This window comes from Solanum tuberosum, unplaced genomic scaffold, assembly GCF_000226075.1.
Source record: "Solanum tuberosum cultivar DM 1-3 516 R44 unplaced genomic scaffold, SolTub_3.0 scf00037, whole genome shotgun sequence".
In the NCBI taxonomy this organism is placed as follows: Eukaryota; Viridiplantae; Streptophyta; class Magnoliopsida; order Solanales; family Solanaceae; genus Solanum; species Solanum tuberosum.
This window is the reverse complement of record NW_006238961.1, coordinates 2,521,319-2,544,844: the sequence shown is the minus strand read 5'-3', so window position 1 is coordinate 2,544,844 and position 23,526 is coordinate 2,521,319. Positions and strand designations below refer to the sequence as shown.

General features: G+C 36.1%; 1 protein-coding gene across 5 annotated transcripts; it reads left to right on the top strand.

Annotated features, from left to right (window-relative positions):
• Positions 1-14,585: 14,585 nt before the first annotated feature.
• LOC102582591 (pentatricopeptide repeat-containing protein At1g71210) lies at positions 14,586-23,307 on the top strand. Of its 5 annotated transcripts, XM_006342333.2 has the most exons (4): positions 14,586-17,486; positions 18,704-19,017; positions 22,369-22,476; positions 22,587-23,307. In XM_006342333.2, the coding sequence occupies exon 1, from the start codon at positions 14,753-14,755 to the stop codon at positions 17,438-17,440; it is 2,688 nt and encodes an 895-aa protein (XP_006342395.1). In that variant the 5' UTR covers positions 14,586-14,752; the 3' UTR covers positions 17,441-17,486; positions 18,704-19,017; positions 22,369-22,476; positions 22,587-23,307. The 5 variants fall into 5 exon arrangements, with proteins under 5 accessions (XP_006342395.1, XP_006342394.1, XP_015162025.1 ...); XM_006342332.2 differs by having other exon boundaries at positions 22,369-23,307; XM_015306539.1 differs by having other exon boundaries at positions 22,357-23,307.
• The last annotated feature ends 219 nt before the right edge of the window (positions 23,308-23,526 follow it).

Here is a 23,526-nt window from a genome sequence, read left to right as displayed (position 1 = left end):
TATATATATATATATAGAGAGAGAGAGAGAGAGAGAGAGAGAGAGAGAGAGAGAGAGAGAGAGAGAGAGAGAGAGAGAGAGAGAGAGAGAGAGAGAGAGAGAGAGAGAGAGAGAGAGAGAGAGAGAGAGAGAGAGAGAGAGAGAGAGAGAGAGAGAGAGAGAGAGAGAGAGAGAGAGAGAGAGAGAGAGAGAGAGAGAGAGAGAGAGAGAGAGAGAGAGAGAGAGAGAGAGAGAGAGAGAGAGAAATATATCATTCTTTTTTGGACTGACTAAAAAGAAAAGTAAGTCATATAAATTGAGACAGACGGAGTATGTAATTGAAAAAAAATCAATGGAATAAGTACTCTTTCATCAATAAATATCATATCCATACTGTTCAGCTCGCCATTTTTCTTGGGACTAATGGAAACCCCCAATGCTTTCAACAACTTTAAAGTTCTTGATGATAAATACGGAACCTTCACTCAACTTGTCTTTGAACCTTTTAACTTGATTTTACCTAATTATACCATGCATCAACTTTCCCTGATAGAAGAAATAAGTAAGTCATTTGAGAATTGAAACTTCCAAAAATAATATGTAATTAAAAAAATAATGGAATAAGTACCTTTTCATCAATAAATATCATATTCATACTAATCAGCTCGTCATTTTTCTTGGGACTAATGGCATCCCTTAGTGCTTTCAACATTTTGATGTTTTTGATGATAAATACGAAAGCTTCACTCAACTTGTCTTTGAACCTGTTAACTTTATTTTTTCTAATTATACCATGCATCAAATTTTCCTAATAGAAGAAATAAGTAAGTAATTTGATAATTGAAACTTCCAAAAATAATATGTAATTGGAAAAAAGAATCAATGGAATAAGTACCTTTTCATCAATAAATATCATATTCATACTAATTAGCTCACCATTTTTCTTGGGACTAATGACATCCCCCAATGCTTTCAACAACTTTAAAATTCTTGATGATAAATACCGAACCTTCACTCAACTTGTCTTTGAACCTGTTAACTTGATTTTTCCTAGTTATACCATGCATCAAATTTTCCTGATAGACGAAATAAGTAAGTCATTTGAGAATTGAAACTTCTGAAAATAATATGTAATTGAAAAAAGAAGGCAATGGACTAAGTACCTTTTCACCAATAAATATCTTATCCATACTGATCAGCTCGCCATTTTTGTTGGGACTAATGACATCCCATTTGCTTTCAACAACTTTGAAGTTCTTATGATAAATATAAAACCTTCACTCAACTTATCTTTGAACATGTTAACTTGATTTTTCCTAATTATACCATGCATCAAATTTCACTGATAGAAGAAATAAGTAGGTAATTTGAGAATTGAAACTTTCAAAAATAATATGTAATTGGAAAAAAAAACCCAATGAAATAAGCACCTTTTGCATCAATAAATATCATATTCATACTAATCATCTCGTCATTTTTCTTGGGACTAATGGCATCACACATTCTACAAAGTCTAACTGTTATCATAAAATCATATCGACCATAAACCAAGTCTAAAAGAAAAAAAAACTCGTCATTGTAAAAACTCAACCAAAAGGAATATAGTCAATTTTGAATATGGAAATGATTCACAACCCATCTATATATACTGTAAAAATTGGGGTATGAACGAGAACAATAAATCAACAAAGTAATTAACAGAGCTATTATCAGAGATTAATACACAATTTAAGACATTACAGTTACAAATAAGGAGGATGAAGCAATGAGAAAACGTACCTTATAGGTTCTTGGGAGGGAGAAGCTCTGCATTAATTGGGAACGTCTGGATGTAAAAAAAATGGTTGGGCTAGGTAATTGTACTATGGTATATTCAATTGGATCATTATAGTTGTGTACATGGGTTGGGCTTTACTGTAATTTAATATTATCTAAATTTAATAAGTGACATGTGGGCTGGAGCTAATCAATTATATTGTGGGGTAATTTTTTATGCTATATTTTTTTACCTATTATATGGTGGAAAAATTAGGGGGGAACTCTAAAAGAATATTTTTTTTTAAAAAAAGATAATTGAAAATGGTGGCTTTAGATACATGCCACAACAAGCCTAAACATTATATATATATATATATATATATATATATATAGAGAGAGAGAGAGAGAGAGAAGTATCATTTTTTTTTACCGAATAAAAAAGAAAAGTAAGTCATATAAATTGGAACATATGGAGTATGTAATTGGAAAAAGACCAATGGAATAAGTACTTTTTCATCAATAAGTATCATATTCATACTGATCAGCTCGCTATTTTTATTTGGGACTAATGGAATCCCCCAATGCTTTCAACAACTTTGAAGTTCTTGATGATAAATACAGAACCTTCACTCAACTTGTCTTTGAACCTATTAACTTGATTTTTTTCCTAGTTATACCATGCATCAAATTTCCCTGATAGAAGAAATAAGTAAGTCATTTGAGAATTGAAACTTCCGAAAATAATATGTAATTGAAAAAAAAAAATCAATGGACTAACTACATTTTCATCAATAAATATCATATCCATACTGATCAGCTCGCCTTTTTTCTTGGGACTAATGGCATCCCCCTATGCTTTCAACAACTTTGAAGTTCTTGATGATAAATACAAAACTTTCACTCAACTTATCTTTGAACTTGTTAACTTGATTTTTCCTAATTATACCATGCATCAAATTTCACTGATAGAAGAAATAAGTAGGTAATTTTGAGAATTGAAACTTTCAAAAATAATATGTAATTGAAAAATAAACCAATGGAATAAGTACCTTTTCATCAATAAATATCATATTCATACTGATTAGCTCGTCATTTTTCTTGGGACTAATGACATCGCACATTCTACAAAGTCTAACTGTTATCATAAAATCATATCGACCATAAACTAAATCTGAAAGAAAAAAAAACCCGTCATTGTAAAAACTCAATTAAAAGGTATAGAGACAATTTTGAATATGGGAATGATTCACAACCCATCTATATATACTGCAAGAATTGGGGTATGAACAAGACCAATAAATCAACAGAGTAATTAGCAGAGCAATTATCAGAGATTAATACACAATTTAAGACATTACAGTTACAAATAAGAAAGATGAAGTAATGGGCTTTTATGAAAAACGTACCTTATAGGTTCTTGGGAGGGAGAAGCTCTGCAGTAATTGAGAATGTCTTGATGTAAAAAAAAAGGGCTGAGCTGGGTCATTATAGTCATGTATATTCAATTGGGTCATTAAAGTTGTGTACATGGGCTGTGCTTTACTGTAATTTAATATTATCTAAATTTAATAAGTGGCATGTGGGATAGAGCTAATTAATTATATTGTGAGGTAATTTTTTGTTCCATTTTTTTACCTATTATATGGTGGAAAATATAGGGAGGAACTCTTAAAAAATAAAAATAAAAGATAATTGCAAATGGTGGCCTTAGATACATGCCACAACAAGTCTAACATTCTCCTTTCTATATATATTTTCTTATCTCTTCTCTTATCTTATTTCTTTCTTATATATAAGCCAACAAGACTAGGGACTATCACAGCATTAAAGAATTGTACCAAAAGCAATCTAAATGGTACATTAAATTAATACTTTCTCCTTTCTATGAAAACACATGTCAGCACCACTACTAAGCACGTGTATTAACAAAATGCTAAAAAAAAACTCAGCCCACCTCTACTTCACAACTAGACGAGACCATATTTCTTTTGGATCCTCAAAGATTTCGTCGAAGCGGCGAAAAAATCACCGGAGGTTTCATCGAAGCGGCGAAAGTCACTGGAGGTTCATTGAGGCGGCGAAAATCAGTCTACTTCGTCTCTCTCCAGAGAAGTAAAGAATTGTGAGCTATTGCATAGGAGCGGGATTTTACCTGTACGCACCCAAAGGATAGCGGTTGCGGATTTTCCTTGTCATAAAAAAAAGAAAACTGTAAAGAATTGGAAGGGTTTCCAGGTCACTGTCTCTTTTTGCCAAGTTTGGCTTTATGTCTTTCTCCTCTATTTGAATTGTCTCATTCAAGCTTCTTTATGGAGTTTCTTTGAATGGATTTTCTATTTTAGTTTTGCATGTGTTTAAACTAGAAGTTTCACGATTTTGATTGAAATTTTCAGCTAATTAGCATATTGTTTCTTAGTTTTAGGTTTGGATATGATTTTTTATTTATGTATTTATTTTTTTAGAGTCTGCATCTTCAAAAACAATTGGGATGCTTTCTTAGATATTGTATCTCTTTCTATTTTTTTTTTGTTTGTTCACTGGTAAGCACTCCAATTTGACCTTTCTCTAATATGTTTGTAATTTCTTGTGTTTTGTGAAATTTTATTCCCTTTCATTCATTCATCTGTTCGTTCTTAATTTATTCACGGGTAAGCCCTCCAATTCGATCTTTTTTCTAATATGTTTGTAATTTCTTGTGTTTTGTGAAATTTTATTCCCTTTCATTCATTCATCTGTTCGTTCTTAATTTATTCACGGGTAAGCCCTCCAATTCGATCTTTTTTCTAATATGTTTGTAATTTCTTGTGTTTTGTGAAATTTTATTCCCTTTCATTCATTCATCTGTTCGTTCTTAATTTATTCACGGGTAAGCCCTCCAATTCGATCTTTTTTCTAATATATTTGTAATTTCTTTTGTTTTGTGAAATTTTCCTATGTTATCTTTCCTTGACATGCATATTCGACTTCATATTTTTGTTTTCTTTGCTTCTGAAGAAGTTTCTCTCAAACAATGAGTGCTTCATTTCTCCCAAAGTGTTGATGTTTTATTTTGATATAACCTGTGCATCAAATATTTGAAGTGCAGCTTTTGGCAAGGAAAATATGTTCCTAATTAGAATTTTGAAAATACAACATTATTGACAATTCTTTTACTGAATTTTAGGAAGGAGAAGATTGGCTTTTAGGCTTTTGGCTTTACTTCTAAAGATTAATTTTCTTACTGAATTAAAATTTATGCATTAATTTCGTTAAAGATATTAATATCTATGTATAGGACAAGCACTATGGTAGCAAGGTATTTTCTTTTTTATTGCATGATTTTTAAGCTCTGCTGAATATGATGAGAAAAAGTAAATAGAATTTGTACTAATCATTCCATTGTTGTTGACTTATATTGTTTTAACTGTATGTTTGGAGCTTTCATATGGTTTAGAATACTATGTTTGGTGATATCATAACTTCTCATGTTGATGTCGTTTCAGCAACGCAACAACATCTATACAAATTATTTCAGAAAATTGAAAAAATTCTCATAAACATAAGGATGACAACTTTATGACAAGGTTATGGTGCTCGAATAGAAAAATTTTAAAGTAGATAACATGTGTTCCATTCGTGTTTCTCTTCTTCTTCTTTTTTATAATTTTTCTGTTAATTTTGGATATAAATTGACAATAAAAAAAGGCTAGAACCGCCATTCACGTACTATTGGGAAGCCCTTATCCTTGGAAACCTACTTGGACCACTTATCTCAAATAGAGAACTATGGGACCCATCACAATTTTCATCTTTTCTGCTAAAAGCCTTGCTTACTCTCCTTTTCCCTTTCTAGAGCGGGACTTCTTTGGGAAAAAGAACTTGAATAAGTTTGTTTTTCCGAAGGAGTCGTCATTTTCTATCAAACAAAGGCGAGCAGTATAAGCCCTTCACCGGCCGGCCTAGGAAAAGCAGCGAACTCTACAAAACACTATTCTATTAGGTCACGAACTCGTGCCCCATTCTCTCTGACATTCACTGGAGAAATCAAAGAAAAATAACACAAAAAAGAGCTGTGAGGGAAACACTATCTTTGTTCAAAAAGGTATTATTGCCTCAAAAGTTTTCATCTTTCATAGTTTTATCTGTGATTAAGTGACTGAAAGATAGAAGATACTCAAATTGATTTGGGATTGTGAAAAATTTATTGGTTAAACCACTCTAATTAAATACAACTATTAACTTTATCATCCTAAGCTACTTTAGTTTCAAGATTTCTGGCGATTTCGTAGCTGTTGATTTGATAATGACCAGAGTTACCAGCACACCTTGGAGAAAATAATTCAATTACGACCAGTATGATATTAGCTACCTCAAAGTTAAGGACTTTGCCGAGAAGTTCGCTATGGTTCATTTCGGTGTTTGTCCTTTCTGATGGGACTCTCACAAGCAATCTTTTATCACCCATCCGTAAGTCTTCGCTCATTATTCTCATGTTTGTTCAGTGAAGGATACAAAGATTTCCGCTCAACTAATTTAGAATTGATCTTCTAATGTTTCTCTAAAGGATATATAAAACATAAGTATAGTTTACTTCAACTTATTTGGATCTGATGCTTAGTTAATTGATTGATAGATATCATTTGTCCAAGTTATTTCTTTATGAACGAAGAAATTAATTTTTTTCTACGATAATGTGAAATATCATTTTTGTCGAAAAACGCTCATTCGCAAGGAAACCTTTATCTTAGAGTATTGATGAGAACACTAAAGCACACATTAACTAAGGAAAAACACTCCAACATGTTTTTAGTCTCACTTCAAGGCTTAAGGCGTCTTTGATAATACTTGGAGAACCGCCGTCTGCATTATTTCTGGTGGAACCTGTTTGCCCAGGTAGGGAGCTCGAGTGAGCATTTCAGTGTCTTGAGAAGGCAATGTTTGTTTCTTTTGCTTTTGATGAAAACAAATTATCACCTATTGAGCAGCAACCTATTTATTTTGACTTAGAGATGTTACATAATGCATTGTCTATGTCAATTTTTTTAAGAATGGTAACATATCTGCAATTTCAATATCAATTCCATTCTATTTGGGCTGTTCATTTCAATATGGGTAGAATAAATGAGTTTTTTCAAGGGGAACAGAACAAGCATCATAAATTGTCTTCATCTGTTAAAGTTACATTTTGAATTCTCAAATCTGTCACTCTGATTTCTCTTTGGCAGACACAACTTATATATATTCCCACGGCAGGAAATTCAGGGTAGTAACCAACCCTGTGAGGTCCTTTGCCAGACAACATCACTTGATTTCTTCGCAGAATACCAGGTTGATTTCAATCTGTGCGTACGTGAAGGTAAGTCCTTAACACCTTTGTTCGTTCTCTTGGACAATTTAATGAGATCGTAGCACATTGTGAATTTGCAGTTTTATATTAACCAACTCAAACACCATGTCTCCTAAATTGATCTACATCTTGCTCCTCTTCGATGAGAATACTTGATCACTTTTAATCCTCAAATGTGCTAGAGGAGTGAGTCTATTTTGGAAGAACTCATATTTTTATTTAGTTTTCACCTATGTTATTTGGACTCTTCAAAAATATCAATGGGTGCATGTCGGATTCGCCAAAAGTAGTGTATATTTGAAGTATCCAACACGGATGCGTCATTGAAAGTAAAGAGTTTGTGCAACTTGGATTTTCACAGAAGTGTCGTTCTCTTTGAAAAGAACTTCCATCGATCTCTTTTAAAAGTTTGGTTAATCTTTTATTAGAGTCATTGTTATGTATTTGAATCAAATTTGTATGAAATTATATTGAGTGGGAATATGTGATCAATAAAGTGTGCAGTACTATAACAATAACCACAAATTTTTAAGGAAGGAAATGACCTTGACTTTAATTAGGATTCTAGATATAGTATAACATGATTGTCGAACGAGCCAAGATTTGTTAGTAGTGGAAGCAACATGAAAATTATCCTCTTGACCTTGGGAATCCCATAATGAAGATGTAAAGATAAATTTTGCATTTGACGAATTCACGGGCTTAAAAAATGATCAATTATGATTAAGTAGTTTGTTGACCGATTCAGGCACTCTAGAGTATTCATTGCTCCCTTTGATTCTTTAATTTGGTATTGAAGTGGAACTCATTAGTCTATCAATAATAATTCATGTGAATAAGTTACTGAATAATATGATCTTTAATGGATTGCCGTTGTATTGCTTCATTGTTGCAGATACACTTTAACTATACTTGCCTATGCAATGTTAGATTTTTTATTTTGATGTCAAAAGGCTTTCCAGTTCGCTAGAAGAGAGAGGCAAAGCAACAACTGAAATAGATCTTATCTCAATAGGTCTCTCAGTCATTCTAGCCATTATTCCATATTGAGCTTACATAAGTCTTTTGAGATCTATTTGGAAGGCCCATCTGTTCATCATTATACTTCTTTGAATTGAATTAGAATAGATAGTGTGTAATTTGTCACGGACTTAGAGTCTTACTAAAGCTCTTTGCGGCACTTGACAACTTACTCACGAATCTTTCACGATCTTGTAAGCTCAAGTAAGCCTTTACGACTAAGATCGCTAAGAGAATGAAAAGGAAGACTTAGAGAATTTTGGGAGAAGGCTTATATTGCTTATAAGACAGCTTTACAAGTTGTTGGATGCTTGCTTCAAGCTTGGATGGTGCCTTGCAAATGAGGGGCACCTCTATTTATACTACCTCCTAGGGACTAAAATGTAATTAATAATTATTTACTTTACAAGTCCCTAAACTATTTACACTTTGGTCCCTCCCTAGAATCTTCTACTAATTCTAGGAAATTCTAAAGCTTTCCAAGAAAATATCTAGTCCCTCTTCTAGAATTCTCTACACATTCTAGAGAATTCTAAGGCTTTCTTGGAAACTATCTAGGACCTTCCATTCTAAGTTATTCTAGAGAATTAGAATTCTCTAGCCTTCTTGAATAATCTAAAGGGTTCTAGAGTCTTCCGGAAATCTCTCCACAACTCTAGACCCTTCCGCCCCTATCACAAAATTTCACTGTGATGTGGCGGGACGTGACACTCTCCCCCACCTATTGATGCGATGACCGAGTTGCATTGTTGCTGCATCGCCAATCGGGTCTTGTCTTCTCGTACGCATGGCCAATAGTCCATTGACTCGATCAACGTCCTCGCGTAACGCCTTCAGTTGCTTCATGATTTCTTTCAGCCCGGTCTTATGATCTACCTCCTTCCTAGGAGGCCAGCGCCTCGGCAACTTTTTTGGCATCACGATATCGTTCCCTTTAGGAACCTTCTTCGGGCGTGGTGGCAGGGACCCTTTTGCACCATTGTCTTCTTTCGAACTTGCAATGGTGGCTCTAAACGTTGGCTCATTCTTCTTAGGGCTTCTTACAAGTCGCATAGCAGTTAGACATATTTGTCCTTCCGTCTTCGGTACCTTGACTAGGGGAACCATGCATGATCTTCCTTGCTCCATGACTAGAAGTCGTTGGAGGTAAGGGTCGATCACCGCGTGGCACTGCTGGAAGAACTCCTGCCCAAGAATTATGTCAAAGAGATTTAAAGGAGCGACATTGAAGTTAGCCTTACCTTGCCACTCGCCTAGCGTGATGCTTGCTCTATGCGGAACTCCACACACGGGAGTCGGGGGTGCATTGACCGTCCTGAGTTGGGCGTTGCTTGGACTGTAACTTAGGCCCAACCTTGTCACTGCCGTCTTGGTCATGATATTGACCTCTGCACCCGTGTCGACCACAGCACACGCGAGTCTTCCATTTATCGTAATGTCGACATACTGCGCGCCGTATCCTCTTGGCTTCTCTGGCTGCTTCGTGATGGCTCTGCATAGTCCTATCAAGCCTAACTGCATCGTCCATTCGCCTTGTCCTTGCTCCTGGGTGTCTTTCTCCTTCTGCTCTCGCAGGATGGCACTAAGGCTCTTCAGTTCAGGGCACCTTGCGTAACCATGCGGCCCGCCACATATGTAGCAGCCACCTTTGTTGGCAACTTCTGTCTTCCTCTCCGTGTTGCCATGACGTCCAGACTTCTTGCTATCGGACTTGTAGGTATCATGATTCTTGGAATGTGGCCGCTGCTCCTCGCCTTTGCCACGATCTCCCCCACCATGGTCATGACTACCTCTCATCTCTTCTCTTCTGGCTCTGTTGGGTTTTTCATGCCTGAAGTCTGTCAAAGCTTCGGCCTGCATGATGGCTTCGTCTATGGTCCTGACTTGCCGACGTTCCAACTCCGCCCTGGCCCAATTTTGCAGCCCATCCATGAAGTGGAACAACATATCATCATCCGTGAGGTTAGGAATTTGAAGCGTGAGGGTAGTGAACTCCTGCACATATGCGCGGATGCTGCCCGTTTGCTTCAGCTCCCTAAACTTGCGCTTCGCCTCATAGATGACTTTGTTAGGGAAGAAGGCTTTCTTGAACTCCTCCTGGAATTTCTCTCAGGTGTTGATCGTGCACGTCCCCTTCTCTATCTCGGCCTCCTTGCACCTCCACCATAGCATGGACATCTCTGAAAGATACAACACAGCGGTGTTGATCTTACTCTCGTCGCTCTTCAGCCCGTTGCACTTGAAGTAATTCTCCAAAATGCCAAAGGAAATTCTCCACCTCTTGCGCGTCACGGACGCCTTTGAACATAGGTGGCTTGGGAGCCTCGACCCTGGCCTCCCTATCTCGGTCAAGCGACGATGATCTTCCAGCTGCCACACCTTTCTTGAGTGCTTTCATCTCGGCCTTCATGGTCTCAATCGTGCTCAACGCCTCCATGAGCCGACACTCCAAGGAAGTAATAGCCTCCTTCATCTCAAACTCAGCCCGCTGATGTCCCTCCAACTCCTTACGGATGTTTTCAGTCTCCTCAAGGGTGAAGTCTTTGAGAGTCTTAAATTTGTCGTCGGCTACATTCATGTGCCGGCCTAATATCTCCACGGCCTGCCTTGCCACTTCAACTCTTGCGACCCACTCTTCTCCTGCGGTGACGTCAATGGCCTCCTCGCCAAGTTCATCGTCACTTGCTTCGGTGGTCGAGGGCGGATGAGATGTTAGTGCCTCGCTGGGTGTGGGATCCAACATCATTTCCTCATGACTCTTTTGGTGCTTCTTTCCCTTGCGGTTCTTCTTTCCACCATCTGGACGGACGTTGGTGATGCTAACGGCGTTTACGTCTCCTTCGGTTGCCATTCCCTTAGTGCAAACCTCGCTCTGATACCACGTTGTCACGGACTTAGAGTCTTACTAAAGCTTCGTGCGGCACTTGACTTACTCATGAATCTTTCACGATTTTGTAAGCTCAAGTAAGCCTTTACGACTAAGATCGCTAAGAGAATGAAAAAGAAGACTTAGAGAATTTTGGAAGAAGGCTTATATTGCTTATAAGAAAGCTTTACAAGTTGTTGGATGCTTGCTTCAAGCTTGGATGGTGCCTTGCAAATGAGGGGCACCTCTATTTATACTACCTCCTAGGGACTAAAATGTAATTAATATTTATTTACTTTACAAGTCGCTAAACTATTTATACTTTGGTCTCTCCATAGAATCTTCTACTAATTCTAGGAAATTCTAAAGCTTTCTAAGAAAATATCTAGTCTCTCTTCTAGAATTCTCTACACATTCTAGAGAATTCTAAGGCTTTCTTGGAAACTATCTAGGACCTTCCATTGCCTTTTAAATTATTCTAGAGAATTCTAAGTTATTGTAGAGAATTCTAGGGAACTTTCTAGCCTTCTTGAATAATCTAAGGGGTTCTAGAGTCTTCCGGAAACCTCTCCACAACTCTAGACCCTTCCGCCCGTATTCGGACACAAAATTTCACTGTGATGTGGCGGGACGTGACAAATTGCTCCGTAGGTTGGTGACCTTAAAAAGATTGGAGCAAGATTTTCCCGTCGAGTTCCTGAATATGCTATGTTAATATTATAAGATTTTAGTTGGTCTTGTAAGTGAATGTTTAATTAAAAAGTTGAACTTTTTGTTTACTGTATTAACATCGTGTGATGTTGATCTATTTAATAGAAAGATTAGATGAATCTGAAGAAATCAATATATTTGAGATTGGGACGAGATGTTTTTCAAAGGAAAACTATTGAGGTTAGTTCTACGTTATTCGAATTTTTTTTTCTTTTCCTGTTTGTCAATTGTCCATAGCAATTGAGAAAAGGTCTAAGGTTCGTTACCTCATATGTACTATAATAGTGACTTGTGATGGTTAAGAAGTGTTTGAGGAAAGGCATTTGTGACAAAAATTATTAACAATTTCTTATATTGTTCTTCATTTTCTTAGGAGTAGACTTGCTCCTTTACAACTTTGAAGATGAAGGAGAAACAAAAACACAACAGCACATGGTGATGAAGTTGGTCAACAATGAAACGTTGTTTTCCTGTTCTTCCAATTGACAAAAATCTATGTTGTGTCCGACTTCATTATAAGAAAAACTACATGATAGTGGTATGACATCTATTTCACTGTGTTGTCACATATCCATGTAATCTAAGAAACTTCTATCTCATTGTAGTTCTTACTAAAAACATGTCAAAAGTGAGATGATTTGTGTAGATGTCTCGAGACAACTCAATTCTCAAATTACTCATGTCTCCAAGGATTAGCTAAGCAATTTTTTTAGTCATTTCTGGCATTTTACTTTTGATATGTGGAAGGCCAATATTACTTGTGAAGGCGTTCTTCCGGTGTGATAACACGAGATAACTGTACTTATTGGACATAGGAGTACATGTTATCTGTAAAGTAAATGTGTGTATTTGTGTTGCTTATCTTCATGTAAATATGTTATTTTTGAAGCTTCTCCCACATATAACTCTCTTGATATACAACTCAAGTCTACTTTCAATCATATAAGCACATAATTTATGTTTATGCGGCTACCGATTTATATTCCTTCCTTTACTGTTTTTTTCGTTCTTTTTCTTTATTGTCATTTTCATCACCAAAATTTGTAAACGTAAAATGTTGGGCTCGTGCTTAGTACGGGCAGTGCCCATAGTATGTATATATATATATATATATATATATATTATTATTATTATTATTTTTATTTTTTTTGTAGTAACATGTAATCATAATATTTATTTATAAAAAAAAACATGTCAGTATGTCATTTATTAATGTAATGCCTTAGAATATTTCATTACTTTATTTATGAACTATAGTTTTTCTCATTTGATAAGATTGTATAAGAGTTGAAGAATTTTTGGTAGCTTTTACAAATTGTGAGATTTTCACGTTTATGAAAAAAAATTATAACTTAAAATTGCATGTCCAAATAAATATTAAATTCAAATCAACTTGAATTTGAAAAGGTCATTCACATAAATGCCTCTATTTTGGAGGTGATTTATAATTTTTGTCTCTCAAATTTGGGGTTTTTAATTTTTATCATTCAAGACTTTAAGTAATAAATAAGTGGTCAAAATACCATTGACACCAAAATAACAATTAACTTTTTGTGAGATAAAATTATCTTTTCTCTTTCTATTTTTGTATTATAATATCTCACAAATCATGTTGTAAAAGACATAATAAGTTATGTACTTATGTTCCTAATACCAAATAACAAACATCTTTTTTTCGGTATATGTTTATATGTTTGTATTATTAAAATCCCACAAATTGTGTCATTTACTGTGAGAGCAAAATATATTTAAGAAAAAAATTTTAAAAATACAAGCCTACACATATGTTGTATCAGTCCACATTAGCTACCCTTTTTTTCTCTCTAAAAGAGATAAAGAACATACGCCTCAAAAGTCATAACTCGTGTTTCAGAACACTATAACAAATTTTGAAAAATATTACACAACTTATATCGAGCGAGACAATAATTTATAAATCTATGCCGAGTGAATTAGGTCGAATAGATAAGTGTACTTTGATCTACAATATTTTATTAAATGACAATAGGAGAAAAAAATTTAAAGATCATTAGATTTGAGGGTAAAATCAAAAGGCCAACCCGAAATAGGGACAATCAATGTAAATACTTAAATTTCAAGGGTTACTTACCAATATGTATAGGCAACAAAAATTATTTTCAGTAAAATGGTTATATGTGTATGTAATATATTGATATGTATATATAATGTATCGATAATTGTATAAATAGTGTATAATCATGTATAAATGATGTATAGCTATGTATCAAAGATGTATATCGATGTGTATACATTATTTATCCAGTATTTATACATTACAAATAAAAAAAAAATCATCTCAACCAACTTAAATATCCTCTAAACAGTCCAAAATTTAAATATGAGCTCCTCAATATTTTGAGTCTTTTGATATATTATTCACTTGAAATGATTCATCTTTGCGGTACATTAATTTTTCAAATGTAAAAGAAGAAGAAGCAAGGAGGAAAACATCGAAAAAATAAGGAAGAAGAAGCAAATCAACCATCAGTGGTTGGAAGAAGGCCGTGCGTACAAGGAAGAAGATGAGGGAAAGAACACATCAAAATGTACTTCTCGACTTTGCGTGCAATAGCACTAACTGAATGACAATTTTACGTAATAAGTGATAATTAGATTATTGAGATAAGTGTCAAAAACACACTTAAACTATCCTTTTTTTGAGTTTCATGTCTAAACTATTGAAAGTGTGAGTTTCATATCAAATATTAATTTGAAAAACTCACTGTTTCAATAGTTTAGATATAAAACTCACACTTTCAATAGTTTATATATAAAACTTTAAAAAAAAACCGTCCAAATTGGGCCTAAAGGCAAATTACATGCATTTTTAAATTAAAAAAAAAAGGAAATAGGTACATACTATCTCAAAAAAAAAAAAAAAAAGGTAACAGATTTAAAAAAAAATGAAGAAAATGAAAAGGAATAATAGGGTAATTTTTTTGACAGTGCCGCCGATCTACTGGGCTTGATATCTCGGTGGGAGGTGAAGAAGCTAGAAGTAGCTTTTCATAAGCCCCTGTAAGGTTGGGTGAATCACAATCTTGAATTCAGAAATAGCGAATTATTCAGAAATGTTGGTAACAATCAGACAGGCGAGGCAGAAAACTATAGCCCTCTTCAATCATCCTCCATATGCCCAATCCGCCATTAACAAGAATACCCTTTTGTTCTATCTATTTTACTCCACTAATACTCCTTTTGCCGCCTCCTCAAAGGCAATCCCTTCATACCCATATCCCTTTTTACCTGTTTCTTCAAATGTTTTGTCAACTTCAAGAATCGGCGAATTGCAGCAGAAAGATGTTGTATTATCCTTTAAGGAGTGGTTCATGACCAGAAAAAATCCACTCTTTGATCAGATCTTTGAGATATTACGAACCAAAGATGATATTACAGCTGATATATCAATGTCGAGATTCAATCTTCGACTCTCTGAGGCATTGATTCTTGACGTGTTAAACTATGAGAAAAATAAAGATGTATTGTCGTGTTTGAAATTCTTTGATTGGGCGGGTCGACAACCGGGTTTTCATCATACTCGTTCTACTTTTAATGCCATTTTCAGGATTTTAGCTAAGGCCAAAATGATGTCTTTGATGGCTGAGTTCTTGGATAAGTATATGAAGCAAAGGTATTTCCATAAAGCTAGGTTTTACAATACTTTGGTAATTGGGTATGCGGTGGCAGGCAAGCCTGAGCTTGCACTCCAACTGTTTGGTAGAATGCGGTTTCAGGGTGTTGATTTGGATGCATTTGCTTATCATGTGTTACTTAATGCTTTGGTGGAGGATGGATTCTATGATGGGTTTGAGATGGTTTTGAAGCAGATTAAATTTAGAGGTTTTGAGGATGCAATAACACATGCTATATTCGTTAAGAGTCTTTGCCAGCAAACAGAGCTGGATAGAGCTGAGGACTATCTTAGAGGGTTGTTGAGGAATGGAGGGGTAGGATTGAGTGGGATTGTCGTGGCTAATCTTGTGGATGCTTTATGTAAAAATAAGCAGTTCACAAGAGCTGCAAGTTTGGTGCAGGAATTTAGAGAGTCTGGTTTGGTTCCAATGGAACAGGCATATAGTGTGTGGATTAAGGACCTTGCTCAGGCTGGGGAGCTAAGTGAGGCAGTTGAATTCTTGAAAGGCAAGAAACTGGCTGATGGGTATGTTCCTGACGTTTTTCGCTATAACAGCTTAGTGTGTCGGCTTTTAAGAGAAAACAGGCTGGAGGAGGTTTATGACTTGTTGATGGACATGAAGGATCAAGATATAATACCTGATGATGTCACCATGAATGTAACTTTGTGCTTCTTCTGCAAGGTGGGGATGGCAGATGTTGCCGTCGAGCTATATGACTCGAGAGCAGAATTTGGCCTCTCTGTAAGCAGTATGACCTATAACTATCTTATAAATACTTTATTAGGTGATGCAAGTGTTGATGAAGCATATCTCGTGTTGAAGAATGCCATTCAACAAGGTCATTTCCCTGGTAGGAGGACATTTTCTATTATTGCTGATGCTCTTTGCCGAGAGGGGAAGCTTGATAGAGTGAAAGAGTTGGTTCTTGCTTCTCTGGAACGGAATTGCGTGCCCAGTGACTCAACCTATAACAAGTTCATATCAGCCTTATGTAGGGCCAGCAGGGTGGAAGATGGATACTTGGTACATGGAGCACTCAGCAGATTCGATAAGGTTACTAGCAAGACTACTTATTTTGACTTGATTAGTGGCTTTAACAAGTCAAGCAGGGGAGATATTGCAGCAAGATTGTTAATAGAAATGCAAGAAAAAGGTCATAGTCCAGACCGGCGATTATACAGGGCGGTTATTTGCTGTTTATGTCAAATGGAGGATCCAGATAAGCTATTTTACAGTTTATTAGAGGTTCAGTTGTCTCGGCATGAACCTAGCTGCCTTGTTTATAATTACTTCATTGATGGAGCTGGTCATGCTGGAAAACCTGAGCTGGCCAGAGATGTATATGAAATGATGAAGAGAAACGGTATCACACCAAATTTGCAGTCTGACATTTTAATCTTGCAAAGTTACTTAAAAGCTGGAAAAATTGCTGATGCCTTAAATTACTTTCGTGACTTGTCAAATAGAAGAGGTCTAGGAAGAAAACTATGGAACAACATGGTTGTTGGGCTTTGTAAAGCTAACAAGCCTGGAAATGCATGGAACATGTTCTGGGAGATGAGGTCAACTCATTTGAGGCCAAGTATGGAATGCTATGAGGAACTTGTTAAGTTGCTTTGCTCACATAGAGATTATTATAAGGCTATTCTTCTGGTTGAAGACTTGATGCAAGTTGGTCGTCAGGTTTCATCCTTCATTGGCAATGTACTTTTGTTACACTCGTTACAAACTCATAGAGTCTTTAGTGCTTGGATGCACTCAAGAGACTTGCGCAATACGAAGGATCACAGCTTAGCTCTAGGCGATCTGATCAAGACTTTCTCTGGTTGTAGTGATCTGGAGAGTGATATTTTGCAAATTGAAGAACTGATTCGACAATGTTTTCCTCTTGACATCTACACTTACAATTTGTTGTTGAGAAAACTAACCATAAGCGAAATGGATCTTGCTTGTAATTACTTTGAGAGATTATGCAAGAAAGGATATGAGCCAAATAGATGGACTTACGACATATTAGTTCACGGTTTCTTAAAAGTTGGCCGGTCTTCTGAGGCTAGAAGATGGATGGAAGAAATGTTCAGTAAAGGTTTTGATCTGACTGAGGCTACAAAGACATTTGTTTAAACTATTGATGAATCTCATTCAAGATGTAATGGGGTTCCTCATTCAGGTATTTAATCTACATCGTTTGATATATTACTTTTGTTGGGTTCCTCTTGTAAGGAGAGAAGATTTTAGCTTCCTTTAATTTTTTCCCACGAAGATTATAAGTTCTGGTTGTTTTACTTCTTCAAGAATGCAACTCCTAAGACAATAGAAGTAATCTAGGATATTAACTTCTTACTGCCTTCTAACATTTTGCGGCACCTGCTCTATGAGTTTTGAGATCAAAACTACCATTTGTAATGTTGAGCTGCATTGGCATTGAGTTAGTATGACTCTATGATGGCTTACATGGATTCTTTAGTGATATACATTTTTTAATAGGTATATTTTCTGCTACAGATAACTTCTATTGTTACTACTTTTTAAAGTAGAAGCTGTGTTGTACTGAGGTGGTCAGCATTAAGTGAAAAAAGCTACTTGAGTTAATATAAAAAATAAGTAATCGCCTAGAGCTAAGCTCTAGCATTGACTAGGAATTTTTTTACTTCACCTGGTATCTCTCTGTTATGGAAGTGTTACATATAAAAGCAAAACCTGATTTCTATGCCAATGTAAGCTGGATGGGGAAAACTTGCTATGGAGTAAAAATTTAGAACTATGTGTTTTGTATAAAACAATTCTTATTTTGCACCCAAGGGTGTGGCCTCATGAGGGGAGAACTATGAAGTCTCAGGGTTCAAATCGCAGCGGCGACAAATACTAGGTGATTGTCCATCTGTCTAAGCCTGGGTGGACAGAGAGGTATTCAATGGAAGTAATTGAGGTGCGCGCAAGCAAGCCTGGGCACCACAATTATGAAAAAAAAAACTTATTTTAACCATACGAAATTTTATTTGTTTAAGGTGTAGTTGATGTATCCTATTGCTGTTGTAACGTTCATTCATAAAGGCTCATATCATTTTACTTAAGTTTAAAACTCGTTACTGCACTGGCCAAATTTAGGGGTATGTTCAAAATCAATTTTCCAGCCAGTATTTAGGGGGAAATTGGGGAAATCAAGGTAACCAAATGCAAGCTTGCCTCTTCCTATTTTCTTCTGGGGTTTAGTGATTTTTGTTGCATTTCATGTAATACCATATATGATGAACTTTATCTGTTCAAGATCTTTCTTGCAGTCCCATGCTCTCATTGTATACCATCTTAGCTGTTATTTCTCTGCCCCTTACTTTCTTTTCATATCCAAATTACCTTTGTATCTGACTTTGACATTCTGCATCTTAGGTTGGTCTGCTTGGCTGTGATTGTTGATGTGGCTGTCTGAAAGTAAGCTGGTGGCACATGAAACATAAATAGAAATATTAGTGCATTTGAAGATGGAGTACTATTGGTATCGGTTGTCCTGATTCCTACAGAGTTATGGGGCCGGGGTGGAAAAGTTCTCTGGGTTTAATGCATGAGTCAGTGAAGTAACCATTATAATGGGTGCCATGTCCTGTGCTCTGAGTGAATCTTAAAGGTAGAGAAGCAGTAGCAGGAACATGGAGAAAAGCCTCATCGGTGTGATGCGAACTGATTAACAAGCTTACTTGGTTCAGGTTTGAAACCGCTTGAGCTGATCTAATATCTTTGGCATGTTGTGGAATCTACCTTGAATTTTGACCATTCACCATTCTATTTGGTAATTTCCTAAAACTAAGTTTCGTGAGAACTTTTGTGCACCATCAGCGTAAGTTATTATATAAGGTACATATATGGTTTTGTCAAGATGATTGGTCTCCGTGGTGAATAAGATGAGGGAAGGGAGGCTGAGATGGTTTGGGCACGTGAAGAGGAGATGTGTAGATCCCAATGAGAAAATGTTAGAGGTTGGATATGGTGGGGATGAGGAGAGGCAAATGTAGGCCGAAGAAGTATTGGAGACAGGTGATTATGCAAGAAACGGCCGATCTTCAGCTTACTGAGTACATGACCTTTAGATAGTAGGGTGTACATGACCTTTAGATAGTAGGGTGTAGAGGTTGCAGATAAGGGTAGAAGGTTAGTAGGTAGTTGAGTGTTGTCTAAGTATTAGCCTATCTATGTAGTCTTTGGCTTGGTGGTAGTCTAGAGTATTATGTACGTCGGAGTATTAGCTTATTCATGTAGTCGTTGGCTTTTGGTATCTGTTATCATTTGTTGTTTACTATGTTTAGGTGATCGCACCTTGTTGATGTTATGATTCCTTGCATACATGCTTCGCATTGCTTGCCTATTAGTTGGCATGTTTTTCTTCACTTCCGTTTTTTCTTTCATTACTACTTTGATTTGCTTCCCTTGAGGTTCCTCCGGAAACAACCTCTCTACCTCCAAGAGGTAGAGGTAAGGTTTGTGTATACTATACCCTCCCCAAACCTCAATTTGTGGGATTTTTCTGGGTACGTTGTTGTTGTCATATAATTCTTGATCTGTCAATAATGTCTTTCTAAATGCATCTCTTTCCAAATTATGGTTGGGTATTGTTGCTATATCTGACTCAGATTTTTGATTGCTACTAGAGCTTGAAAAGTTTCAGAATAACAATAATTAATACTCTTCTTTATGTCCGTCCCCCAATTTGAACTGGACACAAAGTTTAAGAAAGAAAAAGAAGATCTTTTCACAATTAAATTAGATGTGGATAATATACCAGAAGTACTTCCATACCCAATAATTTGTCTTTGTAACCAGTTGGCCTACGACAAGCATGTCAATTGCAAAATGGGTACAAAAGTTAAATGGTTTCTAATTATAGAAAGATGTCAATCTTTCGCAGGGGAAAAAAAGGAAATAGTGCCAAACAAATTGGGATAGAGGGAGTATTAATAATGACAAGAGCTATCATAATTATTTATTGGTGGGGTGAAGTGCATGTTTAAGAATTTAACAAGTGACTATGCAGCGCATCATCATTGTTCTCCTTCTCCTCCTCGTAATCATCATCATTGTTCTCCTTCTCCTCGTAATCATCATCATTGTTATCCTTTTTATAGGTTCTGCATGAGTGCACATTTAAGAGCCTTTAGAGTGAGGTAAACATCATTCCTGCACTATTGTGATTGTCACCTCTCATCTTCAAGCAACAACAACAACAACAACATACCTAGTACTATCCTACAAATTGAGGTCTGGGGAGGGTAGAGTGTACGTAGACCTTACCCCTACCTCAGATGTAGAGAGGCTGTTTTCGATAGACTTGTCTTCAAGCAGTGATGTCTATTTTCACCTGCTTAGCAGTTTATATCATTGAACTTTGAGCTGCTTTGCACGCCATCCATACCGATTACCAAGTTCCCTCCACCTCTATTTGTTAGCAATATGAGTATGATGACTATTGGGGCTAATATATATCAGCAATAAAGGCCTTTACAAAGTGGATGGATCACAAAAATGATCCTGTTCTTTTACTGTTTCTGATACCAAATAAACTCTCTGAGTTATGTGGTGATCAGACTTTTCCCAAACCTATCATGATAACACTTCCCTACACAAGATGGTCCAAATGTTTGTGAATTCCTAGAGGAGAACTGATATAGTTCTTCACTTTATATGACAGTTCTTGCTAATTTGTGTTCTCATAGGAGCTTGTAAGGTTCTTAAGAGGAGTTTGTGAGGCCTCATCTTATGCAGTTAATTTTCTGGATGGTTGTCTAATACATATTGAAATTGTCAGGCACCATCAAACATAACGGTAAAAAGATGATATTCTGTTATATATTGTTGAAGAATCCTTTAAAAGCTTCACTGTCTATTATCAAAATAGCTGCTTGAGCATAGGGTAAGGCAGTTGCTTATGTAGTGATTGATTGATAATTGATTGGTATGTTCTGTAGAATGTTAAGCATCGATCGAAGCAAAACATTGACGCTCAAATTTTAGTTTATTGGTCCGTCGATAAAACTCGAGGGCTGTGAGTTATGTAGAATCCTGTTATATAAAACTATGAGTCGAATTGCTATTCTCAAGATTAGTATTGCTGTGAAGACATTTTAAGAAGTTGCTTCTTTTGAAAGAAAACACTCTTGGCTTTTATTTAGCTTCTATTCAAAAGTAAACATTCTTGGTTTTTATTAGCTTCTATTCAAAAGTTCTTTTCATCTTTGATGACAATATATTTCTCTGTTTGTATCAACAAGTGTTGTATATATCTGGGAAAATTTTGCTGTCTCAGTTCCTGTGATCACTTATTGATGCAAGGATCACATGTTAGTTCTTTGTTTTTTTGACCTGTATGTTCTAAAAGCTTTCCCGTGGTAAAGGAAAGCTTGAACATTTTAATTTTTTTGAACATGTTTATTCTGCTGGAAAGAAAATTAACGCCTTACTTATCAAAAAATATTCTGCTTGAAAGAAAATTTTGGTCGTAATCGTGGACAGTTACCAGAGATGTCTGTGAAACATATTGATGTCCTGCTCTAATGACGAGCTATCTATGTGCAATATATTTATGTCCTACTCCAATGACCTTTTGGCAAGTTAAGAGCATTTCGTGATTTTCTGGATCTAATTAATTGCACGCTATTTGGTGAGTGCTTCCTAGAACAGTAGCAGAGATGATAACAAGTTGGAGGATGAGCAACTGGATGCTGAGAAGAAACACGTAGGAAAATAGCCACCCTAAGTATTTGTGGCTAATATGGGGAGAGACACATGCTAGAATCTTCAATAGTTGAGAATTGAATATCAAAAGTCAAATTTCTCTCTTGTTTCATTTGTGTCCTTGGGAGAAAATACCATGCTATTTAGATGGTAAGACTAAGGAGGTCTAACGGATACTTGGATCAAACTTTGGTTAGTTTGTATGACTAACAACCGTATTGGTCTGAATCAATGAATATACTTGACTTCTTAAAAGATAAATTGCATGCCAATTCTTTTTTTTTTGTTATCAGTAATTATGTGGTATTCATTTGCTCCAGTGTTTTAAGCAGGCCCCGATGATAACCAAGCTTCTGCTAGGTGGCCCCGAGAAAGGAGAGAGGACCCCGAGAACTGGAAAGACAACTGCTCTACTTCTATCCATCACACCTTTTCTTGAGGTAGTCACAACTTTATAGCAACGTGGAAGGTGCCTTGGTCCATGTAAATGTCATCTGGCCAAAGGCACTAGTGCATTGCTATTAGATTCAGCTATATTTATGTCTTGCAGGTCATCATCAACTTCATGGCAAGCAGCCAAATGAAATTAAGGGTGCTGCTCCTAGTAATTTCTGACCGTGCTTCGATCCTGGAACAGTCATTTTGTTGCTCAGGCCTTTCAATCTTTCTCTGCCGCTTGTAATTAGCCCTGGGGAATACTTGAGTGTCTAGCCTGCGGAAGCTTGAAACACGTCTTCCATGATGGCGTTGTTTTGATAAACAACTCTACTTGGAGGTCCTCCTTGATATTAATAAGATGAGCTTATTTGATGTCTCGTCTGACATATAGAAGACTTGCTATTTATTGCAGCAGACTGGATGTTTCTTTGTGCTTTTGGGTCTGGGAATCTCACTTCTATCATGAAGATCTATCAGGGATGACCTGCAACTGAGAGAGCTTACTTGTACATCGTCCCAGCTTTTATGCTTGATACATCCCACAATGCTTTTTGTACTTTTGACATAAATATTAGTTTATTCTTTTCTTTTTTGTTTGATTTTGTCCGAAGCCCTCATTGGAACCCCAACTAAATTCGGATCGTCCACTGCAGGCCCATTTGGTGGTGCCGCTCTCAACAGAATGTTTTCCATAAAATTAATTTATTCTTTGTTAGTACTAAGGTGGGATGACTGAGCTGGCTGATGGACTCGCATCAACTGCTCTACTTATTTTGTAATTTGATTAATTATAAATTATAGGGAAAAGGGCTGAATAAACCCCCTAAATTATTTAAAATGTCTCAGTTTTATCCTCTGTTACATGTTTGAGCCAAAAATGTCTTTCAACTAGCAAAATAGCTCCAAAAATACACTTGAAAATTTGGTTAATTTTCCCTTGGACAATTTGAAATAGGATGATTTTGTCTTGTTCTTTTGAACTATTTTATTTTTTATAGGTAGGTGATTGTTTAATTATTTTTTCGGTTTTCCACCCAGTGTTTGGAGCTCAC